Genomic DNA, 25,079 nt, shown 5'->3' with positions numbered 1-25,079 from the left:
TCTTAGATTCTAAATACAAGAAGGGTAGACTCCTGTACTTAGTAGATTGGAAGGGGTATGGCCCAGAAGAGAGATCTTGGGAACCTGTAGCTCATCTCAACGCCCCCCAACTGCTCAAAAGATTTCATGCACGTTACCCATCCAAGCCAGGACCGATAAATCGGTCTTTGAGAGGGGGTACTGTCAGGATTCACAGAGTTGCAACCATTTGTGCTCCCAAACGGCGGTTTGCATGCCCGATTTTGTCACAACTCAAGCGGGCAAACATTTTGTATCCCTGCCATTCTTAGAGATAGTCCGTAATGCAGAATCTAAGCCTTCATTGTAGAATAGGTCCCCTAGTTATGTACTTAGTTTTCCCCTCCCTTAAGATGGCCGCCATCTAGGTCTTTTGAGTATACTAACAGCCGCACGTTCTAGTGCTCTTGAAGAATGCGCGAGTTCTAAACTGCGCACTTCAACGGTTTCCGTGAAGAGACAACAGCACGGATTCTGAGCTCCGCGTCTCTGCCTCCTGACGGGAGCGCTTCTTGGATTTAGAGTACTGAGTGTAATTCTCAGAGTCCATAGACTATTTCACGAAGTAATATAGCGAATATTGCAGAACAATTTGAGACTTCGTTCCCCACAGACATATCCCCCCAAGTCTGTAGCGAGTTTTCTAAGACTTCAGCTGGCATTCCGATAATAGAATAGAATCCTCTACGTCTTCTGCTATCCAGAGTCAGCTAGTGAAGACCACAGCAGTTCTTCAAGTCAAGTACCGAGTCCTACGCACCTGACCCCGAGGATGATAAGTAAAGACAGTAAGACTTCAGCCTAGCTTCTACGCAGCGTTATTTGGAAAAGACATTTCCCTTCCCCTTCTTGCGCTTTCCCTATCCTCTCCTCCCCCTTGTTTCCTTCCTTGAACCTTTTTGCGCGCTTGAAGGAGCTGCCTAGTCTGCAGTTTCAGAAGCAATACATGGACTCCTCATCAGAAAGAAATATACAGTTAATTCAGGAAGCTATTCAGGTAGTTATGTTAATATAATTCTGTCCAGGAATAGGGGTGGACATTCACGTGGGTCATTCAGTAATTAGTCCCTCCTTTTTTCAGTAAAGGCTCCTGACAGAATTTCGCCATAAAATTCAGAAGAGTAGCAAGGCCTTGGATCCAGCTGGTAGGAGAAGTCTAATTATTTGTATAGAGAGAGTATAGTAATACAAGGTAGGCTGCTGTGTTTACTTTTCCTCCCTCTGTGTATTAGGCACCCTCGCCATAAGACTGACAGCAGAAGAATCCTGCTAGACCAAGCAACTAGAGGGTGGCAGCCGTTTTCAAGGTGTCTCTTCTTTCTCTTCCACTTCCCCTTTTCCCCCTTGCTGGTGTGCTTAGCTATTGGCTGAGACACTGGGAGGCGGGCGATTGGGACCAGCTTCATTACTGCCTCTGCGAAGAATTGGTGCACCTGACACCTTTCCTTTGCCGTTATACACGCGAGAGGGTGCCGGGAGGCCGTTTGTCCCACTCCAGATTGAATTTAACCAATCCTGATTACATACTCCTAAGTAAGGAAACTTCGCCGAGGAAAGAAGCATATCAGCAAATACAGCTGCAGCGGCAGATTTTCTAAATTGATACACGCTTTTACTCCCCTGTTTTTTTATTGTAACTTGAAACTGACTACAGAAATCGGTGGCCCCTCTGTAAGACGTGAAGTGGAAACATGTTCGGATTTTAAGGAAAGAGCTCTCTCTGATACGAACAGCAGGATTAAGCTGGCACATTCGAAACCAAGGGTTCATGGTGTTAAAAAACCTTGGTGTTATATTGAACAAGCTTATCTCACTTAAAACCTATAGCTGAGAAATTGACCTGATGAAGGTGTAAGAATTTGTACATACACCGAAACGCTGCGTCGACAACTTTTTTCTCACAACGCCACCTGTATCATAAAAAATTATTTTTATCTATTGTGATGTATTTTAACATTTGTTTTTAACCATGTTTTTTTAAATTAACTGTAAAGTCAATATTGATTGTTTATGTATTGTGTTTTGAATAAAAGGAACAAATGTACTTTGACATAAGGAACGAAGATTTTGTTTATTTCACTGTATAATACAATTTTGCTCACAGTGGTGTATCATTTCAGTATGGCAGTGGTATTAGGTTTGTTGTAGATATTATCATTGGTTCTATTTGCCTGTTAACTGTGGATGGTTTTTGGGACAGTGTATTTTTCTGACTAAAACGTATGATGACACAGTTTTCAGCCACCAATTTTTTAGATGACCCAATCCAGCCCACCTTCCGAGTCAGCAGGATTTGGTCTGCAGCCGAAATTGGGAATATTGACCTAGACTGGAGCCAGGGTAGGACTTTGTTCTCTAGCTGAATGGGTGTCTCTTCTGTGCTCTGTTAGAGGAGGGACATTTGCCATGACTACTACATAAGGGCAAGGTGCGGGGGTAGGCCGATCATATCCCAGTCGGGGCGCCCTTCTCTGTAACTGTTTGGCCCTCCAGCCCCCTCAGCCTGTGACAAATTCCCCTTAGATGTGATTTCTTTTTGTGGCCTGTCAGTGGGATCCTTAATATTGGTAGACCCTACTGAAAATGGATATTGCACAACCTCAGGGCTGGACTCGCCGTAGCGGGCACCGGGCATTTCCCCGATGGGCCGCTAGGGTGGTGGCCGATTTTGGGCCCCTGAGGGGCGTTTTTGTTACAGGGTCGGTGTTGCAGCATAGCTGCAAAATCGGCCCCTGTAACAAAATCGGCCGAAACCGGCCCTGGTAAACAGCTCGGCTGCTCCCAGGGGGTCCGGCCAAGCTCTTTGCCAGGGCCAGTTTTGGTTCCCAGTCCGGCCCTGCACAGCCTGCCTATAATTAAGGTCCCTTGCATATCTTGCCACTCCTGGAGGTAGTTTGATCCCCTCACCGCTCATCTCAAGTACTCCTTCAAATAAAGTGTGGTTGGGAAGGCTGCTGATGAGGAGGCAGAGCGGGCGGGCTGGCGATTACCCTGAGAGTATGGATCACAGGGCCTTAAGACCTCTGGGCCAATGTCGGGGGAACCTGCTGATGAATGTGTAACAGCCCCCTCCTCTCCTTGCTGGGGCATGGTAGGCAGTGTAATGGTGACAGCAAGACCTCTTGTTTTAAGATCATCTAAAAGACCCTCGATTAAATCTAACCTGAGCTGTATGGGTGGAAGCAAATTAGATATTACATTACAAACATTATCCAGCAACATCTCTTTAACAATCTAATTTCTTAACATAGAGCAAAGTAGGGTCCATTACATTACTAGGCTGGGGGTAGCTGTTGAGACCGGCTTCCATTGTGCCTCACATCTTTTCCGATGGCTATTGTTACTCGAAAAGATAGTGTCCAAGCATGTGGTCAGGCCCGGCTCAGCAGGGGAAATATCAGTAATAGTTGCTGGGGCCATTGTTGGCTCACGTGTTTGGGCCTGTACTTAGTTGGGCTACACTTCACTCCCTTGTTCGCTAGTAGGTGTAGGAAAAGTCCCGACACCTGTCATCAAGGAGCCCAAGAGGCGATGTTCCGCCTGCTCAATATCCTTATTCAGGGCCCCATTGTGTGTTTGATTAATCCATGCAGGGGTGCAGGTATTTTGCGTCTCCCCATGTCTGGACACCAGGGGCCAAGATATCTTCAAAACCACCCTACCGTTGCCCAGTAAACCTTGGCAGAAAGTGGAACCAAACTAAACAATGGCTATTTTCCCTCAAAGCAGAATGCAGCTATTTATCTGATTATTCAAGCATTCACAGTACCTGGTAGCACGGGGGGAGAGTAGAGGTGTAAGGTAGAATTTTTCCTGAATAGCAGGTGATGGACAAACAATACGCAGCATAAACACTACTGGAAAGGGAGAGATCGGTTTGTCTTTAACCCAAAGCTTGGGCTACTTGGTCCAAACCATGTGAAAATATGTAGGTTAGACACTATACAAATTAGGCCTTCAATAGAGTGTGACAATCAAGCCTTGGCATTAAGATAATGTAAAGATAAAGACACTTCATCAGCCTTGAAAGCACTGTAGCGATTAAAGTGTCCCCAGGCAGACAGGCGGGAGTATATCCACCTGTTATTAAATATAATCGAGAACTACAGTACCTTTACTGGACGCCAAAGGGGGGTGGCCCAGCCCAGCCTCGTCTGACCTTGGACGGGCGCAGATGGGCCCACTCTTGGCCCAGGCTGAGTCCAGGGACATTCCGCGCTGCAGGGGCGCTGTGGTGCACTTTTAGTGCAATGACAATGGTCAGACCCCCCCCCCCCCCCCCCCCCTTTACGGAGCATTGCAGCGCCTCAGAGGATTGCGGAGTTTCTAGTCCCAATCCAAGGGACAGATAGTTCTTGTGGGGTTCTGGTCCCCTTTCCTGCTGCATACAACGTCCCACGCTGTGGAAGAGCCGGGGTGCGCTTTTAGGGCGATGCCAATGGGTGGCCCTGCCCCCATCAAGGAGCGTTGCAGCGCCTCTTGGCACTGAGGATTGAGATGTTTGTGGTCCCAATCCAAGGGACAGATGGTGCTTGTGAGACGCTTGTGGAGGTCTCAGGCCCCTCCCTGCTGCATACAATGCTCCCAGGTGCGTAGTATGACAAAGAGGTGTGAAAGAATGCAATTCGGAAGGCAACTTGGCACATGGACGCAGACCGAAACTTTGTGTAGTTGATTGAAATCATTGCTATAAGCAATATAGATATATGACGTAGTGTTCAAAATTATCAGCCGTATTAAAGTTATAGCCTAATATTTAAACATATTGCAAGGCAACCTAACAGTTGCCCACTTGAAAACACAAGAGTCAAACACCCAGAACCTGATTCAGGGCCGGTTTTAGCACTGTGACTGGTGGAACTCGGTGCAACAGTGTTTGTTGGAGCCCCGAATGACCTCCTTCTTCATGCATCTCCTCACTACCGCCCTTTAACAGTGCCCTTCACGTCTCCATAACGATTCTCTCTCGTATGCATTTCTTATGTTCTATAGCGCCACCAGCGTAGGGTGTCAGAGCACTTTACGTCACACACACATTACATAGAGACAATCAATCTTACGTGTGTAAATTAGTCTATGGGAAGTGTCACTAAAGATGTGGGACTCCAAAGTTTAGGAGTGACATCATCCATACTGGTAGGCAGTATAGTTTAACAGTGCTTGGTCTGGAGAAGGACAAACTCAGAAATTAAAACACGCCAAAGTGGTTGTCATGAGGGAAAAATCATAGCGCTCTAACCCATACCTCGCAGTTTGCATGCAGCACTTTGACGACAGTTAATAGTTCACTGTGCTACTAACTAGGATTTCTAGACCGAAAGTAACAAAAATATCTCTGTGACAAAAGTGGTAACCCACTGAACTATTTACATTAAATGCACTTCTGTGATTTGCATGGTGTCGGGCTTTGCAGCAGGCGTGTTAACCCTCTTTGCTACTTTGAGTCAAAAGTTCCACTAGATAGAACTCTCCTCTCTCTCCAGCAACTCCTTTAATCACCATTTCTATTGTTGCCCGAAAATTGCTGGAGGCAAGGAACGTGGCAGCAGGTGCTTTTAAATCCATAATATATTTGCAAACACGGCACCCGGTGCCGTGGCGCCGGTCGCACCGCCCTATAGTGATTCATAGTGGTTTAGATGGGTTATTCCATCACAAACGTGGATATCCATCCTGCCCGCCATATTCCAAGTGCATGAGGATACAATGCACTTGTAATGGGGTGAGCAGGATAGTTTGCAAAAGAAGAAACTCGTCCCTAAGCTCTAAATCGGGACCTTATTCGCTAACTAGACTCCTCTACTAAATCCAAAGCATATTAAAGAGGCATAAAAGCAGCGTGAGGTAGAGATGGTAACTTAATAAAGTCGAGCATTCGGATCAGCAGTGCGTGCCGGCCCTCGGCACAGATTCTAAAGCTTGTTAGTCAGGCACGCAACTGCTCTAATTCTATAGAGAACAGAATCTGTGTGCATTCGCTGTAGAGCTCCTCATATACATTACTGCTTTCAATAATTTTACCAGCCCGCTAGCCAGCTGTTTGGCTGTGCTTTTGAAGCTTCTTAGCACATTTCCAGACCCTCCACTTGAAGGAATGTTAGTTTTGAAAAAAGTTCTGTTCTTATTATTATCACGTCTTATATAGCACATAGCTACCTAAAAGAGTTTCCCAGCGCTAGACAAAGGTAGGTGACTGGCCAGAGAAAGAAGAGAGTCAGAGCATACAAGTTTTGAGATTTTAGCTAAAGATGGTCAGCGACAGGTGACTTCTCAGTGACTTGGGTACTGTGTTCCAAAGCTTGAGGCCCAAGTAGGGGGAAAAATGACCACCCATGCGGGCCTTTTTTGTCTCTAGGAACCTTATAGACGTTTTCTTCCCAAAGTCTTGGGCAACAACAGTAAGTACGTACATTAAACTTTCGAATTTATAGTTGCAGACCCTGCAGCCTCTACCACTTCTTGCATATGCCCAGGATCCAAACCTTCTGTGCACAGTGCATGTATATGGTACATGCAATGGCCATACCTACATCCAATTAGTCACAGTCGTATACATTCCATAGGCCTGCGGGGCCAGAAGATGTAAGCTGTATAAGCAGACTATTGCACGTGTCAAGTGTGATTTTTGTGGTGAGGCAAGTATCCGCCACCTCTTGAAAGTTAGCCAAGTGTCTCTAGAAAGTCTGTGTTATACATTGACGCACAGCCACATTCCTTTACAGTATATATATTTTTTAATTTCAATTTTCCAAGAACAATCAAAGATTCAGTAACAGGGTTACATGGTATGTAAGGCAAGTTAATACAATTCCACTCGTACATTGGCTGTATGTTGCCTAGTTGGGTAAAGAGTCACAACCCCGTATACTGTAGGGAAAGAGGTCCCTAGAAAAAGAGAAAAGAAAAGAAAAGAACAACAGAGCAGGGGAGAGAGAGCGTGACGAATAGTCGGTCGATATCATACATATATGACATACCTGGTAAAAGGTAGGGGGTGATTCCTACACTTAGGTCGTCCCACTGGGGGGGGGGTCACCTTGGAAAGAGCCATCAAAGGGCCTGAAAGAAAAAGGAAGCAGTTAGCCTTATTTAAAGAAACCTTGAATGGAAGTGGTGAGGAGAAAAAAATGGGGTGGGGAGGGAAGGGGAAGAAAAAAGAGGGAGGAGAAGGGGAGCGGGTGGGGAAAAATAGGGCAGAAGGGGACTGGGAAGAAGGAAAAGGATAAAGATGAGTAGAAGAAGGGATAGGAAGGACACCTTGGGGAGGGCCAGCAAGGGGCCTGAAAGGAAAAGGATGCAATTAGCCAGACTTAAAGAGTCCTTGAATGGACGTGTTGGGGAGAAGAAACAGGGGGAGAGAGAGGAGGGGGAGGAGAAGGGTAGGAGAGGGGGTAAAAAGAAGGGGAAACAGGACTAGGAAGAAGGCCAAAGATAAAGAGGAATAGAAGAAAGGAGGGATGATGAGAGGGCCAGAACTGCCCTGTGTTCAAAATGTGGTTCACCTGCAATGGAAGCGAAGTTCTGAAGAGAAAGCTGTATTTTTAACAAGGCACAATTTGAATCGTATTTACTGTGGAATACAATTGGAGGCAAACTTTCAGAAAACCCAGTTACTCTAATAGAGAAAGGAAATGGAGCACGATTAATAATAATAAGCTTCTACATGTTGAAGTACTAGTCGAGCTTATTAGTATAGCATGACTTACTTATGTCAGGAGGTCTCTCTGCCCTAATGCTCATTAGTTGGGGCATTACGAAGGCCGAGACAACAACAAAATTAGTATAAAGCCTGTGGGAGAGAGCAATGGATATCTCGTCTCCCTGCTAGAGATAAAGGGACGTTATCAATTTCTAAACTGTCCCGATCCGGTAAAATTGACTAAGGAGACTAATTTATAGCCCAGTGTGAAAGCGCCAACTGGCCTGACCGAGGCAGGGAGACTATCTCTGTTTATCTACTGCCTTGACATGCCATGCCATGTGCTGGTGCCGCCTTCTTCCCAGAGCCATCGACGGAGCTTGCTCAAAAACATGGCAACAAGGGGAGGCACAAGCACTCCAGCGCACTGGCAGCCCCAGTGTCTCAGTGTTGACTGGACACTTGGCACTTGCCACTTTTCTTGAAACAACGATTTGGTTTAGGCAGGGGGCTGTCCTTATGGCTGGCCGCCACCAACCCCAGCAAGCCGCACCACACACTACCCTCTCCCTATGCTACTTTTGGCCTCCTAGACTTGATCCACGTTCCACATAAAGTGATGAAAGTCCATATCAACGGATAGGCACAGGTACACAAAGATCCCCCTACCTCCAGGGTGAAAGTTGTGGGAACGCCAGGACACCAGTTCTGGGACCACAGCAACTGTGCAACTCAGCAGCCGAGCCGCGGGCTGTGGGCCATGGGGCAGGTACGGGCGGCAGGCATGGGGCAGGCGCTGCGGTGATTCCATCTCTCTCCGGGGTGTCTCAAGCGTTCACTCTGGTGCTCACCTCCTGTGGGCGGGACACAGCATAGTGTACGTGATGCTCGATTTTGGTTCCTGTGAGAAATCATGGGCACATTGAAACTTGAGATGCCATAGATTCCTTTTTTTGGTCTTCTTTTGATGAGAAGGCTGCATTTGATGAATTTCACCATAATCAGCTCCAATCGTGTTATTACTACTACGTCGTATAAACCAGTGCATGTGTAAAGCACTTGTATAATGGTTGCTTCAGAGATGGGAGCAGTAGTTTTCTTGGGGAGGACTTAGTAGAAGCCTCTAGGTCTTCAGATGAACCAATCCTGAAGTAGCCTGGCATGGAGATGGGCTTTGTTTAGAGCTTACTTTACAACTTTGTAATTGAAGGATTTGAAATAATCTTGATTGACCTCAAAGGTAAAAGGACGACAAAGGAATGGCCGCCCTTCACAGCAGTGAAATCATGAGCACAGAGGTATGAGGGACCCTGCCCTCTTATGGTGGTTGTGAACAGAAAACAAAGTACACCAGAATGTCCGCGCTAAATAGGGCAGACAGTCTGAGGTATTTAAACGGATGATCCCAAGTCAGTTGGTTCATCGGTGTAAGGCTTCCACCTGCAGAGGCAGCGGAGCCTTGCCCATGGAAATATGATTGTCTACCTGACTTTAAGGACGGTAAGTTGGGTGAACCAGGCACACCGCCATGTTAGTGGCAGAGTACCAAGTCCCAAAAAATCTAAATGAGGCCCGGACAATTATATCAGCATCACTAGAGAGGGGCTTTGGCTCCGCCCATATGTTGGGAGCCATGAATACATATTTTGATTGGGCAGAAGTTGTGTGCTTTCACAAAAAAAGTGCTTACCCTCCACCCAGTTGGCCCTAAATGATAACAAAATGTTGCGTCCACCATTACACAAACCGGAGATTTGGGCCCTGTGTCCTTAATATAAAATACGATATAAGGGGTTAGGGTAGGGTCACCCTGACCCTCAGGCACTTGTGGCAGGACTCCGAGGGACCCTCAAGGGCAAATATGTAAAAAAACAAAATTTGTACCACTGTGCTCTTGTGGGACTCTGTTTGGTCACCCTCCGAGATACCGTGGTAGTACAGCGGGACCTGCCTTCTAAGCCCCCCCTACATGGTTCTGCGGTACCATGCAGGCTTCCTCGTGGGTATGGCACCACAGAAGCTTGAGTGGTGGCTATCAAGGGAATGAGGCTGTACCTGCAAGAAATGGAACAAAACAAATTGTGGCTTGGACATCTGCGTAGAGATAGGTGTCTGCAGATGTAGGGCGCAGGCCTGTCCTGCAGCTGTGTGTAACTGGGGTTAGCAGGCCGCGGAGGGGCAGGGTATATGTCTGAATTACGTCTATCACATACTGCAGTACAGGCTTTGTAAGCCTCAACCTACTTTCAAACATACTTTTGCAACCCACATCAGGTGCGCTCAGTCTTTACTTTGTTTACCATGGAATAATACTTACGCCCCAAACTTTAGTGATTTGTAAATGGCTCATCATATAACTTTCAACATGCAACATTAAACTTGTCTGCAAGGCTTTTGCTATTTCCATGTTATGGACCCACAGGTGTGTGCTCAGTAACTCTATGCGGTGTATGACTATGGTGTTATCAGTGATGTCATCAATAATATCATATGAGATGTCATGAGCAATGTAATATGTGATGCCATAAGCAGTAAAAATATATCGTTGTTTTAAAAAACAATTTTAAACATTGTTTTTTATCTTAATTCAACACCTAACTGTAATGTCACTTTAATCTTTGTTTTTTTTCATTTAAAAATGTATATATTTTGCAGCACAATTTTCACTTACAATTGCATAAAAGCCTCAGCCTCTGAAGAGGCACTCGGAAAAGGGCACTGGTCAAATGTTCCAGTACTTTCTTGTTACTTAAAGAAAGTCTAAACACTGAAATGAAGCAGAACAATTTCCATTAGAGCCAAACATTGTGGTCAGTGGATACCGATTGCACCGAGAGGAGTGGTTTGCCATTTTATGGACATGTTGATAGTGTGTGACCTTTAAGTGCCAGCAAATACAGTGAAAAGACCAGCAAGTTGGCCCAAAAAATGTCAGACTCTACATCCACCTTAAAGACTGCAAATAGCGTTGCTAATCGACCATAAAATCTGACCTACAGCATCCTGCTATGGCAGTGTGAAGATCCACACTCTCATCTGGCAATACATTTCAACCCAGAAAGGTAGCACCCTTCTACGGCAGTACTAGACCAACTCTACTCTCCTGTTCTACTTCCCTCCTCCCCTGCGTCAACCATGTTTCCAAACACCTTTTCAAATGCTCAGCAATCAAATCAGTCAAAGAGAGAGTATCATAAGTTAGTGCGGCATACCCTAAAATTTCCTGTGTCTACGGATCGCAATTTGTGACTCCGAAAACTAAAGAGCGAATTTTAAGAATAGAAACAGACAGATAAAATGGGACAGTGAAGATAATGCCTACGCAAAATTGTTCCATGCCATTTCAACACACAACGAACAGGCATTTTGGTCTCCGGTGAGATATGGCAGTAGCTTGTAAAAGTGGCCTGATGATCTGCTCATCCCAAATGATAAATGGGAAACGCACATAAAGTCTCTGTGCAAATCAGTAATTACCTGCTCCTGTGAACCACTAATAGAACTCGAAACATATCAGATACTACAAAGGAGGAAATGTCAAAGCTAATAAAAAGTTCTCACTCGTCCAAAACAGCTGGACCGAATGGTATCCCTATAGATCTGGTAAAGTTAGATGTTACTTTTTGAGCTCACTGCTGGTACAGCTTTTCTCGCATGTAACTAAGTCTGGGAAAGTTCATGTTCTTAGAAAGGGGCAATTGCTCATGTGTTATATAAATAAATAAATGAGGTCCAAAACAACATCCAACCAGTTATAGATTAATAGCACTGGTAGACTTTGAAGGGAAACTGTTAGCTAAGCGCCTTCAAAATAAATTAAGGCTTTGGGCAGAAGAATTTTTTTTTTAATTCCATCAACATAAACCGGATTCTGCACAGGCTGTTCAACAGTTGATAATATCACGACACTGGCTCTACTTGGGAAAAAATCATGTATACAGAAAACAAAGCTATACGCCTGTTTTGTGGGCTATTCCACGGCTTTTGACAAAGTGATCCAGCAAAGGCTGTGTGACAAGCTTATAACGTGGAAAATAGATCTTAAGCTTCTGTACTTCATAATCGAATTACATACTGAAACATGGCTACAGGTAAAACTATCAACTGACAATACCTTGTCTTCTAACTTTTGCAATGAGAACGGCCTTAAACAAAGATGTATCCTCTCCCCTCTATTATTCTTCTTGTACAAAGCTGACCTAACCGAGTCATTGAAGTCAGACCACGGCATTCCTCCAAAGCTAGGAGGTATAAAAATAACACATTTGACCAACGCCCATAATCTGGTGATCCTGTCACAGACGCCAAAGGGACTACAGTATCAACTCTAACCAATCACATAGCTACAACTTGGAGTATGGATTAATTGCCAATCTGTTCCAAACGAAAATCATGACCTTTGGGCAGAAAACTAAAGCCATGGGGAGGGTTCCAGGAGATACTTCAGTTGAAATAGTAAAACCATATGACAATCTCGGAGTGATTTTCGATAGTAAGTTATCGTGGGCAAACCATTACGCCACTAGAAAATCAAAGTCAACAATGATCACCAGATCAGTCCTAAGATTCACAAATGTGTTTGGTGGAAAAGCGATTAGGCCATCACTTAAAGTGTTAAACATGAAATTGGTTCCATATTTACTGTATTCACCTCCCGCATTGAATCACAAAGCCATTTCCAGTCTTGAAAAATTGTTTATGCAACGTGTACGCAATTTATTACATCTTCGCTCTGCAACTCCACACTGTTGTATAAGACTGGAGTAAATTTAAAATCTTTAATATCACTTCACTAAAGAAGCACCGGGAATTACATCTGCAAATGTGCAAAAGCAGACCCAACCTAACTAAAATATCTAATATACCAAAAACTGGGAACATTTATGCACAAGCATATGGAGTTGCACATCGTATTGGTGGGCTTAGAATCTTATGACCTACCTGATCCACAGACACTTAGGGCAAATGAATCGATAAGCTCGGAAAATCCTCCTCTGTGATACCTTTACTGTTAAACAGTGGGACTCATACTTGGCACAAGCCGAACAATACAAGCATATGGACCTAGTGTCCGATACCTACTCTGTTCAGAGCCAAGAGTATTTAGGGTCAAATTTGCCAGGCTATGCTAAAAAGACATTTTAAAGGTTTAGATTGTTTTACTTTCCGATTTGTGTGTTTTAAGGGAAGTGGAACTCAGCTTTTAAAGCTATAACAACCTGTCCCCTCTGTGGTTTTGCAACTGAATCCCTTTTGCATATCATATGTATTTGTCCTAAATTGGTGTATTGAAAGAAAAAATACCCTCCATATTTAACAAAGAAAAAATCAGATCAACTATGGAAGCTGTTGGGTATCATTTTAGAGTCAGGGAAGACAGTGCAATAGTAATATTGATAAATGTTTTAGGTATGGCCTACAAAGCTCTCGCCATATGATTTTATGAAATATATTGATGTATTTAAAGGAAAAAAAAAAATAGTTTTATTACCTATTTAGATATCCTGATTTTCCTCTAGAGATAATTTGTTGTACAAAACCTGTGAAAATGTATGCGGTTTTGCACATTAGCACTTTATTGGACCCAGTAAGAAAATTCAGTATGCCAAGTAAGATCAAAGCAAGAGGCCGAAAATGTTTTGGTCAACGGTATGAATAACAAGGCCAGTGCTGCTGTTGGTTGAGACTTAAAAGGTCCATTCATGCATATTTATAATTGTTAAGACTACGCCGACTATGTACGGATTAAGTTGCATGCAAACTACTCTTATATTTTGAGTTTCAATGTATGTCTTAGGGCGCTAGTGCATTTTAGAAATTGTATTTAAGAAACAACACTTGTTATGGAATTTTTTAGGTTAGATACACTAAGTAATTAAGACCTAAAGAAAACGCTCATTCTTGAAATTGTACGCCCGGAGTTTAGATGCAATGAAATCGGCCACTTGTATGCCATCATTTTAAAATCCTATCATTTTAGAATCTTATTTATACTATGTGTGATGTATTTATTGTAATCTTTGAGTAATACAATAAACGTTACTTACTACTACTATGTTCTGTAGCACAATTTTCACTTACAATTGCATAAAAGCCTCAGACTCTGAGGAGGCACTCTGAGAAGGGCACTGGTCAAATGTTCCTGTACGCTCGTGTTACCGAAAAGCAAGTCTAAACACTGAAATGAAGCAGAACAATTCCGTTAGAGCCAAGCATTGTGGGCAGTGGATACAGATTGCACAGAGATTAGTGGTTTGCCATTTTATGGACATGTTGATAGTGTGTAACTTTAGGAGCCAGCAAACACAGTGAAAAGACCAGAACGTTGGTCCAACGAATGTCAGATTCTACACCCAGCTTAAAGATTGCAAATAGCGTTGCTAATAGACTCTAAAACCTGACCTACAGCATCCTGCTATGGCAGTGTGAAGGTCCACACTCTCATCTGGCAATGCATCTCAACCCAGAAAGGTAGCACCATTCTACTGCAGTACTAGAACAACACTACTCTCCTGTTGTACTTCACCCCTGCCCTGCAGAAACCGTTTTTCCAGCACTACGCTCCATACACAACTGAGCTGACATATTTCCTTCCTGTCTTGCTGTCTACCCAGCTACTTCATTCAGTACCAGGCCTCTCCATTTCTTGAAACAGTGTGCACAGACAGACCTGTGTCTAAACTAGTTCATGCAGCAGTGATCAAAACCATAATATAAATGCTAGCTGCTTGAAACTAGTAAAGAAATGCCTCTTTTTGCATTATCATCCCCAAGTTTTAGGACTGATGCTTCTAGTTTTTCAACTATTAAGGTGACTGAGTCCTGCCAAACAGGAAGAGGGAGCACCAATAAGAAGGGATGCAACAAATGGGAAAGAATGTCCATGGCAAACAAAGGTCCATGGTCCTGGAGGGAAGGTCAAAGTGGGAATCGACCACCAAAGCCACTCCAAAATGGATGGGGGAGCCAACAGACTAAACAAGAAAGGGTGCAGAAACCTGAATAGACTCACCCAAGTTACCCCACATACTACGCACTAACGCCAAACAAGCATCGAATACCACAGAACCTCGGAGGAGGCAGCAGAGACCCGCAGGTAGAGGACCAAACAAACAACCAGTAGCTTGGACCAGCGGATGAAGTGAGCTCTAACAGCGTAAATTAAGTAAGAACAACAAGATGGGAAGGGCAGGACCATTACAGAAGACCACCTACCGCTAAGCCCAAGCACACTGTGGGAGCAGGGGACACTTAGGGTACAAGCCTGCCATATTAGGCACCCCGCTTCTGGTGCTGCATGCCCCCATCAAAACGCCCCCAAGAATAAAAGGAGAGGGGAGATCCTGCAGGACCACGAAGAAAAAAGCCACATTAACACCCACAAGCACTCCCAGGCAAAATGAGTGAGAAGGAGGGAAATGTTGAAAGCTAGAATTATTTTGGGAACCCAATGAACAAGACACTTAAAACACAAAGTTCAGCATGGAGCAAGGACACTCAGTAAAAGATGTGCAAGCATCCAGCACTCATAAGCGACCAATCCCAAAAATATTGACACTCCACCTCATGGCTGCAGAAAGCAAGGAGGGTGGTCTGTACTAGCCACACAACCTTAATCTAGACAGTGCCCAGTAAGGAAGGAAGGAAGCTTCCTTACCCCACCTCACACAGAACTCAAAAATGTACACAAAACTGGGTTGGCAAGTAGGACGTCATGTATTAATAAAACATTTAGGACAGGAATTGTTAACACGGATCTGACCCCACAGACTCCCAATTACAGAAATTGCACCGGTGAGGGACCTTCACAATATCTCACAACAAAAAAGGGAAGAGCAGCAGAAATGGCCATGGTCCAGGGCAGAGAGTCAATAACCCACATGCACCACCAGTCTGCCCAGCAATACATGCAAAACCAACCCCAGAAGGGCACAAGTGAGTCCCATAACGAAGTCCGAATCCCATGAAGTAAAAAAAATTGGGGTTAGGGGAAAGCTGGGCAACTGGGTCAGGAAGAGACAAACCATCCCAGTAGCCCAAACCTGGCAGTGAGCACAGGTGGAGGGCCACACCGCAGGCCAGGAGAGCATTTCCCAATTTCAGCCCCGTGTCCAACAGGAAGGCATAAAAGGGCAGACCAGCCTTCATAATCAATGCCACAAAAAGCCTAGAAAAAAACAATAGAGCTGAGAAACAGACACGAAAAAACATCGCAACAATCTCACAAGCTCAAAGAACACAAAAGAAAGCCCCTAGACTAGTCACCGTTGGGGGGAAAAAAGGGTAAGCACACTGGTGTCCTCCAGCACCATACGCAATGAGCAGGCACATCCCAACCACAAGTCCGGTGATTAGCTAAGGAAGAGCAGACCAGATGGCCCCTACTATCCAACAGGGAGGCAGTGGCACACAACCTAGGCAAGATGCCATGAGACAGGAAGACCCTGCCAAATCTCAAAAGCCGAGAAAGGAGCTTAGTGAGAATCCAAATCCAAGCTCACATCCCAAGAAGAATTCACTGGGTGTGGGCTTGAAGCAATACAGATCCTCCAAGCATAACATACCTAAACACCAGCAGAGAGCTCCCAGGAGAAATCCCGCACTCGACCCTCCTACCTAGTGGGGTGTAATCCACATTCATCAAGGAACACCCACAGAAACATGAACACAAGACAATAACCTCCGGCACAAGCCTGCCAGGGAGCCAAGCAGTGCTTAATTTTAATTGGTGTCTGCTGATGGGGGCCACCGGCACTCATTTTTGAGGAAGTGCGCCTATTTTTAGGCATCAAACATTTACAAAGAATATTAGAGGAAAAACAAACAAAGCGGAAAAGGGCAAGGAAGAGATAGACGGAAAAAACCATCACAAAGGTAGAAAGCATGAACCTGCAAGGGTGAGATTAAAGGGCAGAAGTGCACGGTGGTGGATTAAAGAGGCATGAGGTGGATATAGGACTTTGAAGCATTGGTATTCGGTGAGACGTTTGATTGCACCGGCCACAGGCTTCTGAACAGAGCTTTGGGGACCGGCACTCATTTATTTACAAAATAACCACTGGATAGAGCCAGGGACTGTCAGCCTAACACTTAAACCAGTACCACCCATACCCAAGCCACTGCAATAGGGATACTTGGTTGTACATAAGGCCAGTGGAACCCAGGCCAAAAGACATCTAGGGCCCTGAAACACCGCACAAGTAGGAACTTAATATAACACGTAAAAGAAAACGAGAGTGATCCCTCTATTCCAAGAGACAGGGTACAATAACAGTTTTTAAAAATCAATAACTCTAGGAAAACGTGTATTCAAATGCTCAACTCACACACCTTGAGGTACCCAAATACTCCACTCAACCATTCTTAAAAGGGAAGGCCACAACAATTCTAAATAAGCCACACTTAATATTATATCATAAGAATTTTTAGTCATACATATGCATACAAAATCACAGTAGAACAGTTAAAAACATTACATAAAAATGTTGCACACAATATTAAAAACAATATTAATAATATCCAAGAGAGACACAGTATCAGACATATACATTTGTCATTATTTATAACAGGTTAATTTGAAGAAATCAATCCGAGTATTTGCATTATTTCATTATCTACATGCAACACATTGTTCCTCAAATGTAACCATAAATAAGGAGTGTCGACACGCTTCAGTGGTACAAAGCAGGATCAAGCCACCTTCCTCAGGACAATAACGTATCTATCCCTCTTAACGAAATGCTCTAGGAGATTCGCCTAATTTATAAGGGTGAGGCCAGTATTCACAGTTTTCCCGGCTGTTCTCAACTGTATAGGAGAATCAGTAGTTAATCCTTATTGAAAGACACTTGTGATTTTCCACAAGAGGTAATTTATTACGTATCCCACCTAAAAAGGTGTGGCGGTAGGTTTTAAAATGGATGTACCCCTTTATTCAGTCAGAGTCTTCATATGCCAGTCCTCGTTCGTAAAGAATTCATACAACCATGACTATGGAAGTATCTTTCAGGTTTTTCTATGTGCTCCCTTTGATTCCGCAATCTAAGGGAGCAAATAATGCCGGCCGGGTCAAACTCGTGACAAAGATCCATATTGCGATCAAAGAAGTAGGCATGTGGGGTGATATCTTTGACTGTTTTATCGAGCAGTACTTTGGAATCACTGGACCTTATAGAGTAAAACCTGAAAGATGCTTCCATAGGAGCTGTTGAAGGTGGGCAGCGATTGGCCAGGAGGAGGAAGGCCCAGGAGAAGGTTAGTCCTAGACCAAGATAGAGGCAGGCCTTTCCAAATCTTCCTGGTCCACAATCCATACTGCCAACTGGTTAACAGTTGAATTTACAGCTCTCCCACCAACTTGCTCTGAAAGTCTAGAGACAGACGAAGTTCTGCCTGGTCAGTTTCTTTGGAGATGACTCCGACTCCTCTGCTCTGCACTGCTGCTTCAGAATCCCCCAGAGTCATCAACATGACATAATACTCGCTCTGCTGCAGCAGCTTACCCGCCTTTGCGAAGACCCTAGCTTGCTTTTGACAGAACTAGCCTTTCTGAAAGTTCCAACATAACGTGATAGATGGTGCCTCACTCTTCAGCAGCCATAAGCAATAGCCAGATGTCTGAGCACCATCGTGTGCCTTCAAGAAGCACCGGCACAAATTGGACCCTAACCAAACTAGCCACATGATCCTAAAGTCCTACATATGTTACATTAAACCACCTTGCCTACATCTGCGCTAACCGTGTCAAGTTCTCGTGCCACGGCCTGTAACATTTGATGATTGTTATCATTACACCTGACTGACGGACAGTTATCCAGTGGGCGCTCTAAAACATCAGATTTCAACTTAATCAGCTCTGCCCAGAGAGTAAACAGCCTTGTAGAGACAGCAGACATATGACTGTCTCAACCATACATGACAGTTGGATGGGACCTAACGTGATTGGTTACACCCCTACACATCTTTACTTTACATCTATGCTTGTCAGGGGACAGAGTTAAAGTTTAATTTAGCATTTTGCAGACTATTGCCCATACCCACTAGGCTTGAAAACTTGAGCCTAAACCCACCCAAACTTGCACCTCTTTTATTCCCTTGTTCACACTTGTTAGCACCATTGTCTACTATGCCCAAGTCTTCAGTAACGGATCTTTAAATGAGGGTATTTATACCTTGCACTAAAACTCCAACAAATGTGGCAGCCACTGGTGATTTGTTATTGTTGTGCAGCATCTATTTATTTGGACATTTTTAAAGCGCCTGGTGACGCCAGAAGGCGTGTCCCCGCGCTATGGTAAGTGATCAGTTGCCATCCCCCCCTTCCCGAGGATCTACCTGCTAAAAAGGTAAGTTTTTAATTTTTTTCTGAACAGGGCCTCTGATGGCTCAAGACGGAGGTCTAGGGGCAAGACATTCCAGCACTTGGGAGCAAGGTATCTGAAAGACCTCCCCCCCATCCGTGCCTTCCTAACTCTGGGCACCACAAGTAGTCCCGTCTGAGAGGACCGTAAATTGCGGGTAGGCTCATAGTGGGACACCAGACTCTGAAGTGGCACAGGGGCTTTGCCGCTCAGAATGCGATGGCACGTTGAGAGGGCCTTAAACTCAACTCTCTTCTCCACCGGAAGCCAATGGAGAGCTTGGAGAGCGGGTTTAGAGGGAGACCTTCTCAGGAGTTTTAGCACGAGCCGGGCTGCGGCATTTTGGAGCACCTGAAGGCGCCCCATGACCTTGCCTGAAGCCCCCAGATAAAGCAGGTTACCATAGTCCAGGCGCGAGGTGACCAGGGCGTGCACCAGCGTCCTACGAGCCGAGATGGGAAGCAGATCTAAAACCTTCCTCAGAGTTCTCAAGACACCGAAACACACCCCTGTCACCCGGCCAACCTGCGGGCCAAAGGCAAGGTCATTATCAAGCCACATGCCAAGATTCTTGGCCTCCAGGCTGGGCGTGGGGGCCTCACCTAGGCAGGATGGCCACCACGCAGGCGACCACGCAGAAGGCCCGCCCCCCACCACGATCACCTCGGTCTTGCTGCCGTTCAATTTTAAACAGTGTGCGGACATCCAGGCTGCAAGATCTTGCATGCAGTTCCTGAAGATGTCCGCCGCAAGGCCGGGGGAGCGTGATAGGGAGACGACCAACTGCGTGTCGTCGGCGTAGGACACCAGGTGAATACCGTGGCCCTCCGCGATGGCTGCTAACGGGGAGACGTAGATATTGAATAAAGTCGGGCTCAGGGACGAACCCTGTGGTACGCCCTGGCCCAACTCAATCTCCCTCGAGTAGCATTCTCCCATCCTGACTTGGAAGCACCTATCAGACAGGAAGGACTTAATCCAACCAAGCGCAGCACCTGTGACCCCTCCTTCACTCAGACACTGTAGCAAGATGGTATGTGCTACAGTGTCGAATGCTGCACTCAAGTCGAGTAGGATCAGGGCCATAGTCTGGCCCTCATCCACACCCTGTCGGAGTGCCTCCACCGCCGCCAAAAGTGCAGATTCCGTTGAGTGGCGGGGACGGAAGCCAAATTGTGAGTCGTGGAGTAGCGAGGCCTCCTCCACGAACTGCATCAATTGCATATTAGCAATTTTCTCCGCTATTTTGGCCACGTAAGGCAGAAGGGAAATGGGGCGGAGATTGTCGAATTTCTCGAAATTCACATTGGCCTTTTTTTGCAGGGGGAGGACAACCGCCCGTTTCCAGGCCTTGGGGACATTCTGGGACAGGAAAGAGGAATCCAGTAGGTTACGAACATAAGGTTCGAGAACCTGCAAGCTGCCCTTAAGCCGACTGGGGGTCGTCGGGTCTCTTGGGGAGCCAGATTTAATTGACCCGCAGATGCGAATCAGCTCTTCTGTGGGCGGGGTAAGGAAGGAGGTAAACTGCTGTGCTCCCGTCTTTTCCACACCCTTCCCCCATGTGGGAACGTTAGTTGCCTGTCGAGGAAAGGAATTGTAGAGGTGAGTGACTTTGTTAGTAAAAAACTCTGCAACACGGTCACAGCCCTCCACCGTGCAGAGTTTCGAGGGGCATACAGCAGACTTGCCTATGGTGATGGATTTATAGATTGAAAAGAGTTCTTTGGTGGACTGCTCAGCTCCTTCAATCCTAGTGCAAAAGTACGCCGATTTGCCCTTCCGTAGAAGTTTATGGTAACTACGCCTGCGGTTGGTGTACTCTGCTTTAGCGGAGGCGGAGTATGCTACTCTCCATAGCCTTTCAGCCCTTTTGCATGCTGCTTTTGCCACCCGCATATCAGCATTGAACCAGAGGGCAGATCTCTTTGCTCGGCCCCCCGATTTGGCCGCACCAAGTGGAGCAACCAGATCCAAGGCCTCTGTAATGCGTTGGTCTAGGTTGGAGTTGATCTCTGCCACACCTATTCCGCCGGGATGACCTTTGGCCGTAAGAGCCAAATTGAATGCGGATTGGGAGAATGCTGCCCATCTCCGCCTAGGATGTTTATCAGCTGGAGGGTCAATCAGTGCAGGTTCTTGAATCCCTATGGTAAAGGGGACAAGATGGTGGTCAGTCCATGGAATGGGGACCGGTGTGCATGCTTCCACTTGACTCCAATTAGCAAAAATTGGGTCAAGAAGATGACCCAGGTTGTGGGTAGGATGCTACACCTTCTGCTCAAATTGTAAATTCGCCATTGTAAGACAGATCTATCTATGACATCTATGAAAGAGGCTTTGCAGTGTGTCGTCACCTGAGGTTGGGCGTTGGATTATCACCAGGCCTGCTTGGCCTTCTGACTCTTGGTTATTAATTACACAGGCTCAAGGGAACAGACAAGTCTGGTTAATGAACTGTTCCTGTTTATAGTGAAATATTGAGTTGCATAAGTTCCGCTATGTGGTGCATTCACACTTTATAGAGTTTATAAATGTTATATGTTTTGTCTGCCACAGAATCTGAATCCCAGACATCAAGGTTCTGAAAATTGTGCAAAACTGCTCCTCGTCCCTTTTTTTAATCTCCCTATTCCCGTATTTATGATATGGGGATTGAAAGAGAGACGATGTAAAACCCTTCTCTGTGAAGTGCAGTATAACAAGTGTATCCACCCTGGTAATCTACGCCCTCCAAGACCTTTCTTCATATTCTTTTTCCCAAGTGTCATGATACCAGCAGAAGCTGTAGGTACGGAAGGCCGGCTTTTAGTTTTAATTATTGCCAGTAAAGGTTTAGAGTTATGCCATAATCTGAAAGCAGTGCCACTTTAATGTACAGATATTGGAAAAGGGGAAGTCCAACCATACTGTGTTGTTTGATAGCACCGGATTTGAAAGTGAATGTTTGATTTACTTAATTGATTGCTTTCATAAACTATATTATCCATAGTGTTGATAGTTTGAATATTGTATCTGTTCAGCGTCATCATAGCTCAGTTTAATAGCTGCCACGCAACGGTATTGAAGAGTTTCATCATTCGAGCACCCCTCTTTGAGAATGGTATGATCCTTCTGTAAGGAGAGATACAAAGGAGCCTCTAAGCGGAAGAGAAGAATGGTAGGAGTGAAGGAAACAGGAGGATAATAATGAGAGTGGCTGGTGCAGGTTAGATGGTGTCAAGGTGGGATATTAAGTGTATTACACAGATAACATGCACCAACCCATCCGATGTAAAATAGACACCCAAAGGGGCCATCTAGTGGTTAGAAAAAAGATCTACCTCTCTAACAATAACCACCAATGTGTGTTCCAGAAAGGTCCCTGTTGCACGATGTTGCTTGGGTTTTGAGGTCTCATGTAGCATGATACACTGGGTAGGCTGTTAAAAATGTTAAACATTTTCCGTATAGAATAAAAACGCAACCTCTTCCATGCTCATGACGGCTCCCGGCCGTCATGAGTCACGGTGGGCGTGTGCTGATGACGGCTGGGAGCTTCTACATTTTAACCTCATCACTGCGGCGCGAATTCCGCCGCTGTGCTGAACATTCCGATTGCGGGCGTGGTCATGACGGCTCCCGGCCGTCATGAGTCATGGTGGGCATGTGCTGATGACGGCCGGGAGCCGTCATGACCACGCCCGCGATCGGAATGTTCAGCACTGCGGTGGAATTCGCGCCGCAGTGATGAGGTTAAAATGTAGAAGCAAGGCTGAGGAAACAAGCCATCTGATGTCATGGAATCTCCATGTTAGTTTTTATAGCATGGTTGTACATAAAGTTATTCTGTTAATGTTATGTTTTTTTGGGTGTTCCTGTTGTTCAATGCTTGACATCAGACCATGGATAAGAAGAATTAGAACATATCTACATAATAGTCTGCAGTTATAATGTGAGCTTAATTACACCAATATTTTGGTCGAACATTTTAGAAGGCATGTAGAAGGCTAGATTGCCTTCTCTACCCCATTTTCCCCATGAAGGGACGATCTTACTTAACCTGCCTATCACCATTTCCTTTTTTAAATGTTATATTATTTTGGATGGACTCATTAGCTGTCCATTGACACAGTTTTTTTTTTTATGAAACCTTCTAAAGTCCCACAAGGGCTTACAGCAGTGCTTAATGTAAGCTGGTGGTTTCTGGTACTCAACACCCACACTTAATTGTTAACACCAGCACTTATGACAGTCTGCCACATGGTGGCACTGTTTGTGTAATTTGGAGATGAGCACAACAACGGTTTTTTATTAGTTCAATATATATTAAAAATAAGTAATATATGCTTCCCAAACCGATCTTATTGCTTTAAAGGTCAGGAATAGTTACACCTATAGGAGTGTGATGGTTAATAGCTGTGTTACTACTGGCACTGCCTGGCACTGGAGGGGGCAATGGTTGGTGCAAGCTGCAGTGGCCTCCTAGCAAGGGCCCTGGCACTTATTATTTAAAAAATTAAGTACTGGCTTACAGACATCAATGTTGTGGTACCGCTTCCGGTTATGCAGATATGCACATAGCTTACTTTGCCTCCTGTCACTGTTTATACGCCAGTAATGCCCTTTGATGCGTTGTACCTGTATGCATGCTTGGGAGCTCTTTATCATGGGCCAAAGACCTACCTCATCAGTTTTGGCCCTGCTTCCTCTACATTTTGGTCTTAGAGGAGATGGGCACTCGAGGGGCAACTAGGCGCAGTGGTCCAACACCTGCAGGGCACTTATTGACCATGACTGATGCCAAAATAGCAGCCACTGCCCCAAGGAACCATGCCCTTCTCGGTTCTTAAGACCCAGGGCGAGCTTCTGCTCCATGACCCCATCTCATCCCTGGGACTTCATACCCAATGGGTGCCACTGCTGCATGACTCTATGCCGTGCTCTGCCTTCGAACCCAGCAGGCAGCCATTGCTCCTTGACACCGTGCCATCCTTGGGCCTTTGACCCCAATGTTTAGCCTTTGCCACATGACTCTGTGCCGTGCTCTACCCTTCAGACCCAGCAGGCAGCCATTGCTCCTTGACACTGTGCCATCCTTGGGCCTCATCCCCAATGAGTGCCACTGCCGCATGGCTCTATGCCATGCTCCAGCCTTCAGACCCAGCAGGCAGCCATTGCTCCATGGAACCACGCAGTTCATTGGCCTTCAGACCCATCACGTGACCCTCTCTGTGTTCTTTCTTTCTTCCTAGACGGAGCTCCTTGACGGGGACAATGAAGTCGAGGCGCCTGTGACCGGAGGGCCCAGCGGTGACTTCGAGCTCGACAAGGCGGAGGGGGCGACTCGCCCGGAGCTGAATAATGAACTGGTTCCGCAGGTTACCCGGGCGCCGAACCTCGGCCGAGGCAGGAATGCGGACACTGGCCTCTTGGACAATACCATCGTCTCCGGGAACACAGCGGCCCAGCTGCCCCAGAAAAACATCCTGGAGAGGAAAGAAGTTTTGATAGGTGAGCGGGGGCCTGCGGGGGCTTCGGGGCTGGGGAGGACTCCGCTGTTTTGGGAACGCGGTGTGAAGGCTCAGGAAGGAATTTGTCGGTGAGCCAGGGAAGACTGGCGAGGTGGGAACGAGGGCCGAGAGATATTAGCTTACAAGGAGATGTTATGAGACAAGGGCCTCTTTGGCTCAAGGGAGGAATGCGTGTGTAGGAGGGGAGGCTGAGAGTGATTGTGTGCGGTGCACTTCTCCCAGAGCAAGGCAGGTGTCGGTATGTCTATAAGCAGAGCAAGTGTGAATGTACAAGGGAGAATTCCAACAATTGGGTAGTAAGGTTTTCCTGCGCAATGTCTGATGGTTTAGGTGTTTCAATAGTAATTATTTTACACTATGCTACTAAGGGATCCCAGACAGCCACCACCCTGTGCTGCCCAATTGCAATCTGTTACGATTGCGTTAATATAGTCTTTTTAATTGGTCTCCCTGAGCAAAGAATTATGTAACTTTTCTCATATAATTACACAAGACTCATGAATATTTCAGTTCAAGCAATGACAATTGTCCAAATAGAATGTCCGTGGT

At 45.6% G+C, this 25,079-nt stretch overlaps 1 protein-coding gene across 1 annotated transcript in view; it reads left to right on the top strand.

The window, feature by feature from the left end:
• Nucleotides 1-25,079, top strand: part of SDC3 (syndecan 3) — a 438,586-nt gene that overhangs the window by 399,179 nt on the left and 14,328 nt on the right. The window contains exon 5 of the mRNA XM_078681882.1: nt 24,252-24,510. Within this exon, the coding sequence (XP_078538008.1) occupies nt 24,252-24,510 (259 nt within the window). The remainder of the gene's footprint in view (nt 1-24,251; nt 24,511-25,079) is intronic.

Source organism: Lissotriton helveticus, chromosome 3_1 (genome assembly GCF_964261635.1).
Source record: "Lissotriton helveticus chromosome 3_1, aLisHel1.1, whole genome shotgun sequence".
NCBI classification, from domain to species: Eukaryota; Metazoa; Chordata; class Amphibia; order Caudata; family Salamandridae; genus Lissotriton; species Lissotriton helveticus.
Note: the sequence above shows the minus strand (reverse complement) of the source record. Positions and strands in the feature narration are given on the sequence as shown.